Raw genomic sequence first — 17869 nt, forward strand, 5'->3', positions numbered from 1 at the left:
AATAAATGCATAATTTGAAGATAATTAACTAGTTGGTTCTCCACAGTATTGTGAAAATCGAAGCTCTGGATCCCATCCCAGTACAATCTGTCTGCTTAATAATATACTGAGAACAAATAGATACATATAAAATAGGTGCAGGAGTAGGCCATTCGGCCCTTTGGGCCAGCACCGCCATTCAATGAGATCGTGGGTGACCTTCCACAATTAGTACCCTGTTCCTGCCTTGTCCCTATATCTCTTGATTCCGTTAGCCCTAAGAGCTCTACACCGATCAGCCAAAACATTACGACCTGATGAGCCAAAACATTATGACCATCTGCCTAATATGCTGTTGATCCTCCGTGTGCAGCCCCATACGCAGCAGGGTGTAGACTGTGTATCGTGACACATTCCTCCCATGACCACCATTAAAATATTCAGTGACGTGCTACAGTAGACCTTCCGTCGGTTCGGACCAGACGGGATAGCCTTTGTTGCCCTCGCGCAAAGATGAGCCTTGGGCGCCCAACACCCTGTCGCCGGTTTGTGGTTTGTCCCTCCTCGGACAACTGCCGGTATGTACTCACCACTGCTGACCGGGAGTACCCCACAAGCCTTGCTGTTTCAGAGATGCTCTGACCCAGTCGTCTGGCCATAACAATTTGGCCCTTGTCAATGTCGCTCAGGTCTTTACTCCTGCCCATTTCTCCTGCATCCAACACATCAACTTCAAGAACTGACTGTTCACTTGCTGCCTAATATATCCCACCCTTTGACAGGTGCCATTGTAACAAGATAATCAATGTTATTTACTTCGTCTGTCAGTGGTTATAATGTTTTGGCTGATCGATGTATCTAACTCTCTTTTGAATGCACCAGTGAATCGGCCTCCACTGCCTTCTGAGGCAGAGAATTCCACAAATTCACAAGTCAGGATGAATTAAATAATGTAGGATTACATGTGGTCAGTAGTTACCAACAAAAATTCTCTTCATCATGGCCATTTGTCACTTGATATTTGACAAATCTCTATGTTGAACTTTATCGTGGGATAAAATAATTAGTGACATAATTTCTTCATCTCACTTTTCCCCTCCGACAGTAGTCTAGTTTAATCCCAGCCACAGTACACTATTGTTTATCAAATGACCATATATCTTGTTTCTTTACTGAAATACCAATAAGTTAATAACTCTCAAGACCAAGGGTTGTCTGTCATGCATTAGAAATGATAACATTACACGTTGATTTCAATGCTGGATATGAACAACATAGCAACAGAAACATTGGCACAGGAAACTAGATGTTGAAGATATCAAGGATTGCATAAACATGGCTCTGCTAAGTCAGTGTCTCACAGAGGGCCTGAAGATCTCCACTTACTAGGTGTTCGCTGTTTCTTGGCTGATCCCAAGTCCACTGTAATCAGAACCCGTGAAGAAACTCTTAGCTTCTTCACCAGAAAACACCTGGGCTGCTCTGATGTGAAAAACGATAGAGTTAATCAACTGCAAATGCTAGACACGCTTGGATTTGAAACAGCACTTGCTTCAAAGCCAAAGATGTCGTTCCACCTGAAGTCCGAGTTCCACCAGGGAACTGATATCCAAAAGAACACATGGTGGGTGGAAAAACACAGTCGGTTCAACAACATTAATAACCAACATTAATAAAGGTTTTTCAGTTACGGCCCAAACACATGACAGTCATTCTCACTGAGAGCCAAGAAGTGGTGAACTTATAAAGAGCAGCGAGGCATTCAGCATCACCAGAGCACTATTGACTCTATTTCACATATTCTAATGTAGCCCTGCTTCACCAGCACTCTGACCAAGGGCGACACAGTGGCGCAGCGGTAGAGTTGCTGTCTCACAGTGCCAGAGACCCAGGTTCAATCCTAACTGTGGGTGCTGTCTGTGCAGTTTGTACGTTCTCCCCATGCCAATATGAATTTCCTCCAGGTGCCACATTCCAGGTTTCCTCCCACATTCCAAAGACGTCCAGGTTTGTAGGTTAATAACTTCTGTAAATTGCACCTAGTGTGTAGGATCTTCTTATCGAGTCCACATCACAAGATTAGAGATTGTTCAGCAGGAGCTGAACACATTTCTCGGCATCTGACTACAATTGCGACTTGCACTTCTTGTACTTCTTGTGTGTGGTGGTGGAAACAGGGCCGCGACGTGAACGCTCTTTCCTTGACCCCAGTGTGTAGGATGCAAAAGTGGGATAACATAGAAATCGTGTACGGGTGATCAATGGTTAGCATGGACTTGGTGGACTGAAGGGCCTGTTTCCATGCTCTTTCTCTAAACTTCAAAACAAGAAGGTGTTAGAAGCAGACAGTATCAATGCTGAAGTTCCAAAGCACGACAGAGAGGAACCCAGGCCATAAATTCACAGCCTCGTCCCTCTCATCAGGGATGGAGAGGGCATGTTATGGAATCTCAGGGATATTGCTCCATGACCATCAATGGGAAAGATACCAATCCCATTGTGGTAACCAGACAGGGATCTCCATCCTTCTGCCACAGGGGAGGTCAATGTCAGATTCTCCTCAACTGAATCATCCCAGTAGCCAAAGGGCTGCAACCTGAATTCTAATGTAGATTCCATCTAAAGAGAGTTACATTGGACATCTTTTAACTGCATGTCAACTCCAAGAGAAATCAGCGAATAAAATTGACCACAATACATGGGCTTTTTTTACCTATCTCCATTGAGAGGATCATGGGACATCATTCTCAAATTTGGTTGCCTTCAAAAATCTATCTCCATCTTACCTGCTGTTATTCATACCGTAATTTTAACCAATAGGTTCCCAACTCACCCTACCTCAATGCCGATTAGTGCCAAGCAAGGCTGTTTCCTTACCTCAACACTAGTCCCAATCTTTTTTGCTGCAATGCTTCACCTCACTTCCGACGAAGTACCACTAGAGTGGAGCTAATCATCAGAATGAATGGGAACTGTTTGAACTATGATGCCTTCATTCCAGAACACAGGTCAATGCAATTTGTCATTAACCCGCAGTATTTACCTGTGCACGTTTGGAAATCAAGCTCATTTCATTGTAGCATATGAGAGAATGGGCTGAAAATTTATCATTCACAAAATAGAGATCATCCAGCTTCTTGCCCCCTTCACACAATTTCAGCATCTGAGAGTAATGGTGCATGTCAAGAAGTAAATGAAGTGATTCAAGGCTGTCATGAAAAAAAAGGTCATCTCCACCAATTCAGAGGAATCCCGGTCCCATGGCTGCTCAAAATGAGGGGGTGCATTTGGGATGGCACTGAGAGTTCATGTGTCAGGATCACACAGAATCCTAGTATAAATTGTGGAAAGGGTACAAATCCTTCCAAACGGAACATCGAGTGTCCGCTTACTCCACCTGCGGCAGTGTCTGCAGGTCCAGCGTTACGCCATTGGAGAATGTGCAGGTTTGGAGTGGATGCAAATCACCATTGTCCTTGAGGTACCAATTAAGATATTGTGTGATTCATCCTTCACTATTAACATGTGATTGGTATGGGTGTTAGAGGTTATGGGAAGATGACAGGAGAATGGGGTTAGGAGGTCTAGATAGATCAGCCATGATTAAATGGCGGAGTAGACTTGATGGGCCAAATGGCCTAATTCTACTCCTATTCCTTATGACCTTATGACCTGATGTGCAACTCGGGATCCATGAAGATCAGAAAGATCTCTCCAAGCTCAGGTCAAAATGGAGGGACAAATAGTTTTTACTTAAAATTCTGCAATCATTGGTGCCTCAATTCTATTTGCTTTGCTTCTCCCACACATTTTCCTCTATATTCCACCTTACAACGTGAATGCCTTCTTATCCCTTGCTGGTGGTTTTTAAGTTTCAATTTCTTTTCAGGTGTTAAACCTCAATTATAACTTATTTTTAAACCCCTGTCCATAACTCTGTCTGCATAAACAAAAACATTTGGAAACATTACAACAATAGTTGTAATCACTCCAAAGACGTACAGGTATGTAGGTTAATTGGCTGGGTAAATGTAAAAATTGTCCCTAGTGGGTATAGGATAGTGTTAGTGTACGGGGATCGCTGGGCGGCACGGACTTGGAGGGCCGAAAAGGCCTGTTTCCGGCTGTATGTATATGATATGATGATATGATATGATGATGATAATAGCTTAACCAAACCAGCCTAGCAGCTAAACGAGAGTTTCAATTAGCGTTCTTTCTCATTTGTGTTCAGTATTTTGATCTTTAGTGGTAGAAGTAAACAACAGCTGATTCTATTTGAGCAGCAGAACCAAACAAAAACCGAGTGGCCCATGATAGTGCATAACTGACTAGTGCTTTCAGTTTCAATTTCAGAATCAGCTGCAATGGTTTCTGTGCTGTGGTTTTAAAGATTTTAATTAGATTCCATGTGCTGGCTTTCATGATTTTTTTCAGAGTCAGTGTATCTGTCCCCAGGTTGTGACCTGACTTAGACTTGCAAATCCATAGATACCATTCCTTTGAAATCTGAATCTGAGATCCACATAATAGGTCTCTGGCTGATGGCTCATGCACAGAGCAATGAGCATCTTGCAGTACAGTACAGCTCTGCGCTGTTATTTATTGCCTAGCTGAACAGAGTTCTGTGTGGGCACAATTATATTGCATTATTGATCTCTGCTTACTTTTGTTCAAAAGAGGATAAGCTTTGAAAGCGTTAAACTTAAAATGAAGAGTTATTGGAGAGAATAAATTAAAGGGCGTGTGTGATGTAAATAAGTTGCACAGATGGAAGAAAATGGGACTATTGAGAATTTCCTTGAGAGTTCGCATGCCTTGATAAGTTGAATGCTCTTCTGTTGTCTTGTTATAAGGTAAATAAAATAGTGAAGTCAGCCTTGACAATCCAATATAGTGTATGTTCACTACCATCGGAACAGGATGATAAGGAAGAGCAGGAACCATGGTAGTTTATTTCCCTTCTTAGCCCAAGGACGTTGACTTTAATCAATGGAGTTCATTGGCATTTCATGTATTTGTTTAAGGCAGCAAGACTAATAATAATAATATATTCATTTATTCATCCTACACCGGTAAATTTACAGTGTTACAGCAGCAAAGTGGATAGCAAGAGATCATTCATTATAAAAAAAAGTAAAGACAAGGATAAATTGTCATCAGTTTACTGTGTATTCCTTAACTGTTACTGTTGACTCGTCTGCTGGGAGCAGTGCTGGTTGTGCAGTCTCACAGCAGCGGGACGGAAGGACATCCTATATCTCTCCTTCACACACTTGGGGTGAAGGAGTCTGTCACTGAAGGAGCTACTCAGTGCAGTGACAGTGTCCTGCATGGGGTGGGAGTCGTTGTCCAGCAGCGATGTTAGCTTTGCCATCATCCTCCTCTCTCCCACCGCCTGCACTGAGTCGAGGGGGCATCCCAGGACAGAGCTGGCCTTCCTGACCAGCTTGTCAAGTCTCTTCCCTTCCACCGCTGAGATGCTGCTGCTCCAGCAGACCACTCCATAGAAAATGGCTGATGCAACCACCGTGTTGTAGTTGGTCCTTAGGAGTGCCCCCTGCACTCCAAAGGACCTGAGTCTCCTCAGCAGATAAAGTCTGCTCTGGCCCTTTTTGTATAGCTCATTGGTGTTTTCGGTCCAGTCCAATTTATTATTGAGGTAAACACCCAGGTACTTATAAGAGTCCACCCTCCCGATGTCCATTCCCTGGATGTTCACCGGTGTCGGGGGGACATGGCTGCGCCTGCGGAAATCTACCACCATCTCCCTGGTTTCCCCCGCGTTGATCCAGAGGCAGTTCCGCTGGCACCAGTCCACAAACTCCTTGATCAGTTCTCTGTACGCCCTGTCATCGTCGCCTGTGATGAGGCCGACGATGGCAGAGTCGTCAGAGAACTTCTGTCGATAGGAGTTTGCAGAGCTGTGCCTGAAGTCCACAGTGTACAGGGTGAACAAGAATGGAGCTAGCACTGTTCCCTGCGGAACCCCAGTGCCGCAGACCACTATGTCCGGGACATAGTCCTTTGTGGGATTGTGGATGCTCAGCTACGATCGCCAGAAAATGGATTATGCATTGTGTACAATTCCTTTCAATTTTAGTGAACAATAAAATGTAAAGTGGAATGATGGTTTTACTCTGAGTTGGAGATTTCACATCTATGAAACCGCTGCCCAGTTTCGGTTTCTAAAGCTGAAGATGATCGAGTGACTGCTGCAAAGCAGGAATGGGATCGGGTCATACATGAGGCATTACCACAAGCATCTTAAACCTGATGGTGAAATACTTTCTTGTCATCTATTGTTTCCACAATCCTTCCTAACACAGGATGCAGTGCCCTGTCGGGCCACATGCCGAGATAAACATCTTCAGCTTAGTAAACCACACACACTGTTCTGACAGGAATTTGTTGGTCTTCCAGTACTTGTTGTTGTCTATGACTAAGTGTTGCAGATCAGCATATTGAAAGGTCCCTGAGCACAAACTAAAGTTCAGGTTGAATCTTTATCCAGCCTCTTCAAAGAGCTTATGAGGAAAGGTGATAGATTAAGAGGGACTAAACTGTGATGGTCTGGAACCCTTGTCTGCCCATTTCCCCATCCCACACACTTAGAATCTGCAGAAAGCCACATTTGGTGAGGCTGCATTTGGAGGATTATGTTCAGTTTTGGTCACCCTGATATACAGTGCCCTCCATAATGTTTGGGCCAAGGGCCCATCATTTATTTATTTGCCTCTGTACTCCACAATTTGAGATTTGTAATAGAACAATTCACATGTGGTTAAAGTGCACATTGTCAGATTTTAATAAAGGCCATTTTTATACATTTTGGTTTCACCATGTAGAAATTACAGCAGTGTTTATACATAGTCCCTCCATTTCAGGGCACCATAATGTTTGGGACACAGCAATGTCATGTAAATGAGAATAGTTATATTTAGTATTTTGTTGCATATCCTTTGCATGCAATGACTGCTTGAAGTCTGTGATTCATGGACATCACCAGTTACTGGGTGTCTTCTCTGGTGATGCTCTGCAACCATCTTTAGCTTATGCTTATTTTACGGGCTAGTCCCCTTTGGTTTTCTCTTCAACAAATAAAAGGCATGCTCAATTGGGGTCAGATCGGGTGATTAACATGGCCACTCAAGAATTTACCTTTTTTAGCTTTGAAAAACTCCTTTGTTGCTTTAGGAGTATGTTTGGGATCATTGTCCTGCTGTCGAACGAACCGCCGGCCAATGAGTTTTGAAGCATTTGTTTGAACTTGAGCAGATAGGATGTGTATACACACTTCAGAATTCATTATGCTATGACCATCAGCAGTTGTGTCATCAATGAAGATAAGTGAGCCAGTACCTTCAGCAGCCAAACATGCCCAGGCCATAACACCCCCACCACCGTGTTTCACAGTTGGGGTGGTAGGCTTTGGATCTTGGACAGTTCCTTCTCTCCTCCATACTTTGCTCTTGCCATCACTCTGATATAAGCTAATCTTTGTCTCATCTGTCCACAAGACATTTTTCCAGAACTGTGGTTGCTCTTTTAAGTACTTCTTCGCAAAATGCTGTAATTTCTACATGGCGAAACCAAAATGTATAAAAATGGCCTTTATTAAAATCTGACAATGTGCACTTTAACCACATGTGATTTTTTTCTATTACAAATCTCAAATTGTGGAGTACAGAGGCAAATAAATAACCTGGCCATCCTATTTTTGCGGCTAACCAGTGGTTTGCATCTTGCAGTGTAGCCTCTGTATTTCTGTTCATGAAGTCTTCTGCAGACAGTGGTCATTGACAAATCCATACCCGACTCCTGAAGAATGTTTCTGATCTGTCGGACAGGAGTTTGGAGATTTTTATTTATTATAGAGAGAATTCTTCTGTCATCAGCTGTGGAGGTCTTCCTTGGCCTGCCAGTCCCAAGGAAGACCTCCACAGCTGATGACAGAAGAATTCTCTCTATAATAAATAAAAATTTTGTGATTAGTAAACTCACCAGTGCTCTCTTTCTTCTTAATGATGTTCCAAACAGTTGATTTTGGTAAGCCTAATGTTTGGCTGGTGTCTCTATAACAGTTTTATTCTTGTTTCTCAGTCTCATAATGGCTTCTTTGACTTTCATTGGCACAACTTTGGTCCTCATGTTGATAAACAGCAATAAAAGTTTCCAAAGGTGATGGAAAGACTGGAGGAAAGACTAGGTGCTGAGAGCTCTCTTATACCTGCATTCAAGAGGCAATTAAACACACCTGAGCAATTACAAACACCCGTGAAGCCACGTGTCCCAAACATTATGGTGCCCTGAAATGAGGGGACTATGTATAAACACTGCTGCAATTTCTACATGGTGAAACAAAAATGTATAAAAATGGCCTTTAATAAAATCTGACAATGTGCACTTTAACCACATGTGATTTTTCTATTACAAATATCAAATTGTGGAGTACAGAGGCAAATGAATAAACGATGGGTCTTTGTCCCAAACATTAAGGAGGGCACAGTAGCTCATGTCAAAATAAACCTATTTTGGCATGAAATTTCCTTTGGGATTAAAAATCTAAAGAAATTTAAGATTTTTAAATTTAAGATTTAAAGATCTTAAATCTTTAAGATTTAAAGATTTAAATTAGGTTTAAAGATTAAACATGTCCTCACCACTACCCTTGTCCTTGTGATAATCGTAATTTATACATTGCAGTTTCCCATTCTCTGACTTGTAAAAGTGACACTGGTGACCCGCAAGGATATGGTCTCAGCCCCTTACTACACTCTTTATACACTCACGACTATGTGGCCAAATACCAATCCAACTCAACCTACAAGTTTGCAGATGGCACCACCATAATGGGCCGGATGTCAAATAATGACGAGACAGAATATAGAAAGGAAATTGAGAACCTTGTAACTTGGTGCCAAGACAACAACCTCTCCCTGTGTATCAACAAGACAAAGGAGATGGTGATTGACTTCAACAGTTCAACAGTTCAACAGAGCTTTATTTGTCATTCGGTACCAAGGTACCGAACGAAACTACATAGCAGTCACACACAAAAAAGAACACAAGACACATGACCCCAACACAAACATCCATCACAGTGACTCCAAACACCCCCTCACTGTGATGGAGGCAACAAAACTTCCACTCTCTTCCCCACGGACAGACAGCTCGTCCCCGACAGACCCGCACAGTCCCCGCAAGGGGATGGAAGTCCCCGCGGCCGAGTTGCACCGGGCGCTGAGACGTCTCGCGGCCGAACCGGGCGATGGAAGGCCCCGCGACCGAGCCGTGCGCAGCTAAGTCCCGCGGCCGAGCCGCACCGGGCGATGTTAGGCCCCGCGGCCGAGCCGCATCGGGCGATGGATGGCCCCGCGGCCAAGCCGCACCGGGCGATGTTAAGTCCAGGAAGCAAAGCAGTACACGTATCCTGGTATACACTGATGATGCCAAAGAAGAGGTGGTCGAGAGCTTCAAGTTCCTAGGAATAAATATAATTTTGTCCAGGACCAGCCACGTCAAAGCTATGGCCAAGAAAGCACACCAATGCCTCCACGTTCGGAGAAGGCTTAGGAAGTTTGGCCAATCAACCCTCACCCCAACCTCAACAGACGAGTCGTAGAAAGCATTTTATTGGGATGTATCACAGCATGGTTTAGGAACAGCATACAATACATTAAGCAATTATAGAGAGTTGTGGGTGTAGCCCAGACCATCACGCAAACCAACTACCTTCAATCGGCTCCATTTACACTTCACACTACTTCGGAAAGGCCCTTAACATAATCAAGGCCCTTAACACCATCCTCACCCTGGTCGCTCCCTCTTCTCCCCTCTTTCATCAGACAAAGAGGTGCATCAGACAAGAAAATCAGACAAGAAAATGCATATCTCCAGATTCAGGGACAGTTTCTTTCCAGCTGTTATCAGGCAACTGAATGGTCCTCTCATCAGCTAGAGTGTGGTCCTGACCTTCCATCTACCTCATTGGAGACCTTTGAACTATTTTTATCGGACATTATCTTGTACTAAATGTTCTTCCCTTACATCTGTGCAATGTGGACAGTTTGTTTGTAATCATGTATAGTCTTTTCTTTGACTGGATAGCAGGCAAACAAAAGCTTTTCACTGTACCTCGGTACACGTGTCAACAAATAAACTAAACTAAATTAATTAATTGGAGAAAAAGACTGTATTAGGATAGTCAACATTGTATTCAGGATGCCCTGTAGCTAAATGCCTGAAGATTGGAAGAGGTTGGAATGAAGATTCAGCAGCTGAGGTTTGTGTGGTGTGGTGAGGGGAGGGGACAGTATGGGGGGGGGGGGGGGGGGGGGGGGAAGGGGAGAGATTAGATAAGCAAATTGTGGATGGAGGCAATTGCATCAGGCCATGGGTTGATGGATGGTGAGGAGCTCGATAAGTTTTTAAAAAATGTACTTTGTTAAAAAACTTTGAAAAAATAAAATTCATGCATTTTCTTTCACAAGGTCATGTGGGGCGCGGGAGGTATTTGGAATGAGGAAGTTGGCAACCCTACTAATACAGGACAAGGGCGGGACAAACCAAATTAACCCAAAATTCGGGATGTCCCGGCTAATACAGTTGGCAACCATAATTGTAGGTAGACACAAAATGCTGGAGTAACTCAGCGGGACAGGCAGCAACTCTGGAGAGAAGGAATGGGTGACATTTAGGGTCGAGACTAAGAGTCAGGGGAGAGGGAGACACAGAGATATGGAAGGGTAAGATGTGAAAAGGAGGCATCAAAGGGGATGACGTTCAAGGAAAATGTAGAATAGATCATTGTTAGCTTGGGGAAGGTGACAACGAAGCATACAAAGATAAAATTTAATCGGGTGACAGTCAGACTGGTCAGAGAGCTAGGATGGAGGAGGGATGGAGAGGGAGAGAGAGCAAGGTTTAAGGGCCTGTCCCACTTAGGCGATTTTAAGGCGACTGCCGGCGACTAGCTGTCACCAACAGTTCGCCGGGGTGTCGCGGGCATGATCATGAGGAGTCTTCCAAGAATCGTAATGGATCTCAGCGCATCGCTGAGAAATCAACTGGAGTGAAATTTCTCGGCGACAGCTGGCTTGTCGCCAGGTATCGTTGCTTATTGCGGGCGCTGTTGCATGCTGTCCCCAGGTTTGCTAGGTTCTCTTAGATGCATTTAGAAGCACGTAATATTAAATTAAGTAAAGTCATTTGAAGATACCATAAAATACTTGTGTTTAACCAATTTATTTACCGTCAGGACATTTGACAGGTAGATTGGAGGCGACAGTTTGACAGTCAGGTAAGCGTGGGAATTTTCGCAATGTTTATGGCGATCAGCTATTACATTTAAAGTAGGCTTCCAGCCCAGATATGCAACCCAGAAACCAGATATGCATCTCCCGTACATTTTCAAAGAATGCCCACACTCATCACAAAAATCCATTTAACCACTTTTACAATTAAATTTCTTAATACTGCTATTAGTAAACTGGAAGGCAATCCAGTTTATGCTTTGTTACCGTGAAACTTAGTTTTCAAGTAACCCGGGCAAGATGTTATATTTCAAAACTCTCAAGTACTTACCGACTTGTCAGTGATTTCAGCGAAAATCAGTATGCCAGAGAAGCATTGACAGCATGTGAATTTCGCGATGTTTCCGAAGACGGTGTAATCTCGACCTGACTCGGCATTGTCGTGGTCATTGTCGTCGGGTAAAAGAAAATTTTGGCGATCTGCTACGACTTTGACTGTCGCCGGCAGTCGGCTAAAAAATCGCCTAAGTGGGACAGGCCCTTTACTTGAAGTTAGAGAAGTCAATATTCATACTGCTGGATTGTAAGATGCCCAACCTGATGTCCAATCAGGTATTGCGGCAACCTGATTCAATATGGTATAACGTTGGGGCATAGTTCTGCTGGACAGCTGGTTAAGGCTTGGACGAATTTTACTCTTTTTAAGTGGCAGCGGTAGTGTTGTTTCCTTACAGTGCTGGATACCCGGGTTCAATCCCGACTATGGGTGCTGTCTGTACGGAGTTTGTATTTTCTCCCCGTGACTGCGTGGGTTTTCTCCGAGATCTTCGGTTTCCTCCCACACCCCAAAGATGTACAGGTATGTAGGTTTGAAATTGTCCCCAATGTGTGTAGGATAGTGTAAATGTGCGGAGATCGCAGGTCAGTGCAGACTCGGTGGGCCGAAGGGCCTGTTTCCACGCTATATCTCTAAACTAAACTGATGTACAAAATCTCATGATGAAATTTAAATAGAATCTTTTGAATCTTTAATCAACTTATTTATGGATTGAGTGTGAAATGTTCAAAAAAAAACAATATTATTGATTCAAAATCATTAACAAATATATTTTTCTTGCAATTATATACCATCACAGAAATGCAAATGTATTTGTCATAATAACAATGAATGGTAAAAATTAAAGGAGGGGGTAGGGGGATGTGGTAAGTTTGTGTAACATTAAATCAAGGATATTGTTCCACATTGTAATCAACAGATAACATACACTTTTAAAATTCTGACAGTGCAAACTGATTAGGAACTATGGAGGAATTTGTAAAAAATATATAACTTAGATTAAAATGAAAAGACATGTGGTGACTTTAAACTTACCGAATAGCAAATTATAATCTATAAATTCTTAAACAGTTCGGTACAAAACAAAAGACAATAGACAATAGGTGCAGGAGTAGGCCATTCGGCCCTTTGAGCCAGCACCACCATTCAATGTGATCATGGCTGAACATTATCAATCAGTACCCCGTTCCTGCCTTCTCCCCATATCCCCTGACTCCGCTATCCTTAAGAGCTCTATCTAGCTCTCTCTTGAATGCATTCAGAGAATTGGCCTCCACTGCCTTCTGAGGCAGAGAATTTCACAGATTTACATCTCTCTGACTGAAAACGTTTTTCCTCATCTCCGTTCTAAATGGCCTACCCCTTATTCTTAAACTGTGGCCCCTGGTTCTGGACTCCCTCAGCATTGGGAACATGTTTCCTGCCTCTAACGTGTCCAACCCCTTAATAATCTTATATGTTTTGATAAGATCCCCTCTCATCCGTCTAAATTCCAGTGTATACAAGCCATGTAAGAAAAATCTTTGTCTTCAAACATATTTGCTAAGATTTAATAAAAAATAAAAAACAAATACGATATACTCTTTCTTATGAAATAATAATGGCAGTGAGTAGAGCCCCATATTCACGGCCCAATTAATGTGTATTATTTCAGAAACTCTGCTTTGATCTTAAATTGAAAGTGACCTGCATATTTCAAATGACTTTACATATTTATGTGTTCTGTTAAGACAGTTCCATTTCACAAATACAATAAATTAAAACTTGTTGCTAATGAAAATATAACTCTTAAAAAAACAGGTACAAGAATAACTGATACTGATTAAGAATACAATGGGGAAAATACTGTTGCATCATCTCTTTCAAGATTCCTGAACTATTCTACTGCAAATCTGCCAAATGTTACCAAGAAGAAAGGCTTTCAAACAAACTTGGCAAGTATGAGCAGATCATTAACACAAACCTCAAATGTTCTTTTAAAGAGTATGTTCTGTTAATATATTAATTTTTGTGTAGTTAACAGCTCAGAACGACATTTCTAATTTTATTTCTATGCTCCCTTCACGATCAAGTGATCACATAATTTGTAACAGTGGAGGAAAATAACTGCAGATGCTGGTACAAATTGAAGGTATCACAAAATGCTGGAGTAACTCAGCGGGTCAGGCAGCATCTCAGGAGAGAAGGAATGGGTGAGGTTTTGGATTTAGACCCTTCTTCAGACATAATTTGTAATGGCTGATGACCTTGTCACAAATGACTAAATGAGATATTCAATGTTACTGTAAGTATTATTGCAACATAAAGCTATTACATTTCACCCCTGTGATCAATATTGCTGTTTGCTCTCTCATTATATTAAACATTAGTCTTTTTTTCTCTTTTTTTTTTAATATATAAAAGTTTTATTCCAAAGAAAAACAGACAAACATACTAAGCAAAATGTGATCAAACAAAAGCCGCCTGTATCGGCAGTTTACAAAATAAACAATTATCACATTAAAATTCCGCCATCTCTGTTAACAATACATTCGACCCCCCGCGGCGACCAGCGTTCACGGAAGGCCTCCAGAGTCCCCGTGGACACCGCGTGATCCCTCTCCAGGGACACGCGTGCACGGACGTAAGCCCGGAACAGGGGTAGGCAGCCAACCTCTGTGAGACCGTCGACTACCCGCTGCCTGGACCCACGGATGGCCATCTTGGCCAGGCCCAGGAGCAGACCGACAGGGAGACCCCCTCCTCCCTCCCGACCCTCCCCCCTCTGTACCGAGTGCCCAAAAATTAAAAGTGTAGGGCTAAAATGGAGCCAGAACTTGAGGAGCAGCCCCTTCAGAAAAACATTAGTCTTGGGTGGTGTGAGTTCTGAGCCTGTGTTCAAATGGTAATGTATAGATCTCCTTGTGTGGTGCTGAAGGCAACCTTAGCAAGTGTAGCCAGCACTGACTTGGATGCAATAAAAGCTCACTGTACGTAATTAATCTGGAATACTTATCTACAACCATAGTTATATCTGCAATTCATATTCTTGCTTAATATTCCAGAATACTTTTTTACAAAAAAAGTCTTTAACTTCCCTTGATATTAAGCACTAACAAAAATGTGTAGGTTATAAAGAGTTTGTCGTATTAGAATTTCTGAATAGAGTTCTGGAGATTAGTTTTAAATCATTGCTTCAAAACATACGGCGGTCTCGATTTCTGCTGGACTTAGCTGCTGTTTCAGTTCAGCATATACACCCGGTGACATAGGAAGTAAGTCAGATGAGGATACTGGAGCCGTGGACGCGTTCGGACTGAAAGATACAACAAATTAATGGTTAGCTCAACACATTATTTTGTTAAAGAAACCCAAATGAATTAATTGGCTGCACACACTTACAATTCAGAGAATGGGATAAACCTTGAGTAAATGTAGCCTTTCTCTGTCACCGTAGGTTCAGAAACTGTTTAAAAAAATATACACATTAGTTTCAGCATTTCAGAAACTTGAGATGATTATTGTTTTATTGGGGCTAAACTGAATCTTAGATTGTTTAATGAGTCTATGTTATTTAATTTAGTTACATGGAAAGTTTTTTGCCTTTATTAGTGCACGAAAACCAGCCAGGCAAAGCTGATATGTTGAAAGCCTTTAGTTAATGATGTGTTAAAAGAAATAATAGCAGATGTAATTGTTATTTTCTGACTCGGTTACTAAACTGACATAACTATTTAGAGACACTAATAATTTTCTAATAATGCCAGTAGTTGTGATACCGACCTTCCTTTGGCTTATTATAGTAATGCCTCCCGAAAGCTTTATCCTTTGGTATATCAGGGTATAGGTACTGCAGTGGGTTTTCTGGAATATTCTCGGCCACCATTACTTTGTAGTCACGGATAATGTCAGGCAAAGGAACTGCTAATAACTGGCTCTTGGAATATGGTTCCACTGAGTGAAATTTCATTTCTCCTAAAACAACAATAAATGATTAAACTCAGATTGTTAGTGTAGCATGACATAAAAAATGAAATAAGCTTTCATGTATGGAATAATATTTTAAATACAGACATTCAGTGCATCAATCTGATATACATTTCGACAAAACGTTCTAAGGGGAAAACAGTGCAAATACTATTCAATTAAAAAAAAATCTAATAATATCACAGGAAATAGTTCAGAGCCCTTTTATTGTTAAAAAAAATAATGTACCCACTTTGGAGTTTAATTTGCTTTTGTAGGTTGCAATAGCTAGCAACATCTTGTGCAATCTATATACTAAAACTCTCTTTTGTTTTTTGTTTGTTCCTGAACTACAGCTAAAACGGTACACGATAGCGCAACAATTTTAGGCCCACCTTACTCACAATCGTCCTTTTGGTGCTAATGGAAGAAGTTTCATTGAAATTGGTGTTATATATTTAAAGTTATTCACATTTAAAAATTTAAATCTATCTCCTAGGGAGGGAGGGAGTGGGGGAGGGAGGGGGATGAGGGAGGGAGGAAGGGGGGAGAAGGGAGAGGGGATAAGGGGGAAGGGAGGGGAGGGGGGAGAAGGGAGAGGGATAAGGGAGGAGGGAGGGAGGGGGAGGAGGAGAGGAGAAGGGAGGGGGGTTGAGGGGGATGGAGTGTGGGGGGAAGGGTGGGAATGGGGAGGGGAAGGGGGTGGAGGGAGGGGGTGGAGGGAGGGGGAGGGAGATAATGGGGATTCAGATGGAGTGGGGGGAGGGGAAGGGGAGCGGGAGGGGGAGGGGAAGGGAGGAGGAGGGGAGGTGGAGGGAGGGGGAGGGGGAGGGGAGGAGGGGGAGGGGAGGAAGGGAGGGAGGGAGGGGGGAAAGGGGAGGAGGGAGTGGGGGAGGAGAGGGTGCTGCACCAATGTAGGAGAGGTTTGGGCCCAATGGGTCCACTTGGTCTAGTCTATAATAAAATAGAAGTATCAAATAAATCATCCTTTTAAATCAAACTATTGGGATGTCTAGCTAACAGACTCATTTAAAAAACGGTAGATGCTGGAAATCTCAAATGAAAACTGAAAAATACTGGAAATGTGTAGGAAGGAACTGCAAATGCTGATTTACACCGAAGATAGACATAAAATGCTGGAATAACTCAGCGGGACAGGCAGCATCTCTGGAGGGAAGGAATGGGTGATGTTTCGGGTCAAGGCCCTTCTTACTCAGCAGGTCAGATAGCAAGGATGAGAACAGAAATGGTACTAAAGTTTCGGGTCAAATATCCTTTGTCAGAACAGGGAAGGAGGCAGGAAGTTTGATGAGCTGTCACCAGGAGGGGGGGAGGAGAATGATTCTAAGTGTAAAACCCGGATTAACCGTGGGGATAAGCTATAAACAAGGTTATTTAGTCACTGAGTGACTGAGAGCATTGAGAGGGTGTAAAATATAGACAGAAAAACATAGACAAAAAATGGAGACACAAGAAACTGCAGATGTTGGAATCTTGAGCAAAAAACCCCCAAGTGCTGGAGGTGACATGTGGAACTGCAGATGCTGGAATCTTGATGAAAACACAAAGCGCTGGCGAAACTCGGTGGTTCAGGCAGCACCTGTGCTGGGAATGCACATATGATGTTTGATATCCTGACGCAAAACGTCCATTTCCTCCACAGAGGCTCCTGAGCCGCTGGAGTTCCCACAGCACTTTTATTTGACAAAAAAAAAAGGATTTAAAAGTGCAGATCAGGAGGACGCGCACAACAGCCCAGGTTGGGCATGTCTTGCATTTCCAGTGAAAGAGAAAGAGAAAAAAAAAAAGCAAAATAAACCAAACAAGTGGAGCCAATATCACAAATGGAGGACTTATCCAGGCATAGAATTCAAGTTACCTGAAGCTGTAGAAATCAATATTAAGTTCAGAAGACTGCAATGTGCCCGGATGGAAGATGGGGTGCTGGTCCTCAAGCTTGCATCAAGCATCTTATTTGTTAATTAATTCTTTATTTATTGTGTTAAATCAATAATTATGCCTCTTTAATTCTCCATTCCACTTCCGATCGGTCTCTTATAATGAGGTCCAATGCAAGCTTGAGGAAACACCACTGCATGTCCAAAAGGTTAATGATATACCACATATTGGGTTTTTTACCAAGATTGAAGGCTTTGGGATAGAAGGGCGGATTGTAGTCAGGATAGAAAATAAGCTAATGAATGAATGAATGAATGAATGAATAAGTTTATTGGCCAAGTATGCATATACAAGGAATGTGCCTTGGTGCTCCGCTCACAAATGACAACACAAACATACAGTTAACAATTAAAAATAAAGCATAAACACATCGAAACAGTAAGGATACACCATA

The 17869-nt window shown here is 42.5% G+C and overlaps 1 protein-coding gene across 1 annotated transcript in view; it reads right to left on the bottom strand.

Moving 5' to 3' along the window:
• Window positions 1-14342: 14342 nt before the first annotated feature.
• Window positions 14343-17869, bottom strand: part of stat4 (signal transducer and activator of transcription 4) — a 98934-nt gene continuing 95407 nt past the window's right edge. Inside the window, exons 21-23 of the mRNA XM_078404122.1 lie at window positions 15334-15525; window positions 14953-15016; window positions 14343-14866 (exon numbers count right to left, since the gene is read on the bottom strand). Coding sequence (XP_078260248.1) covers window positions 14734-14866; window positions 14953-15016; window positions 15334-15525 — 389 coding nt within the window. The 3' untranslated portion in view covers window positions 14343-14733. The remainder of the gene's footprint in view (window positions 14867-14952; window positions 15017-15333; window positions 15526-17869) is intronic.

The sequence above is a fragment of the Rhinoraja longicauda genome, chromosome 8 (assembly GCF_053455715.1).
Source record: "Rhinoraja longicauda isolate Sanriku21f chromosome 8, sRhiLon1.1, whole genome shotgun sequence".
Taxonomy (NCBI): Eukaryota; Metazoa; Chordata; class Chondrichthyes; order Rajiformes; family Arhynchobatidae; genus Rhinoraja; species Rhinoraja longicauda.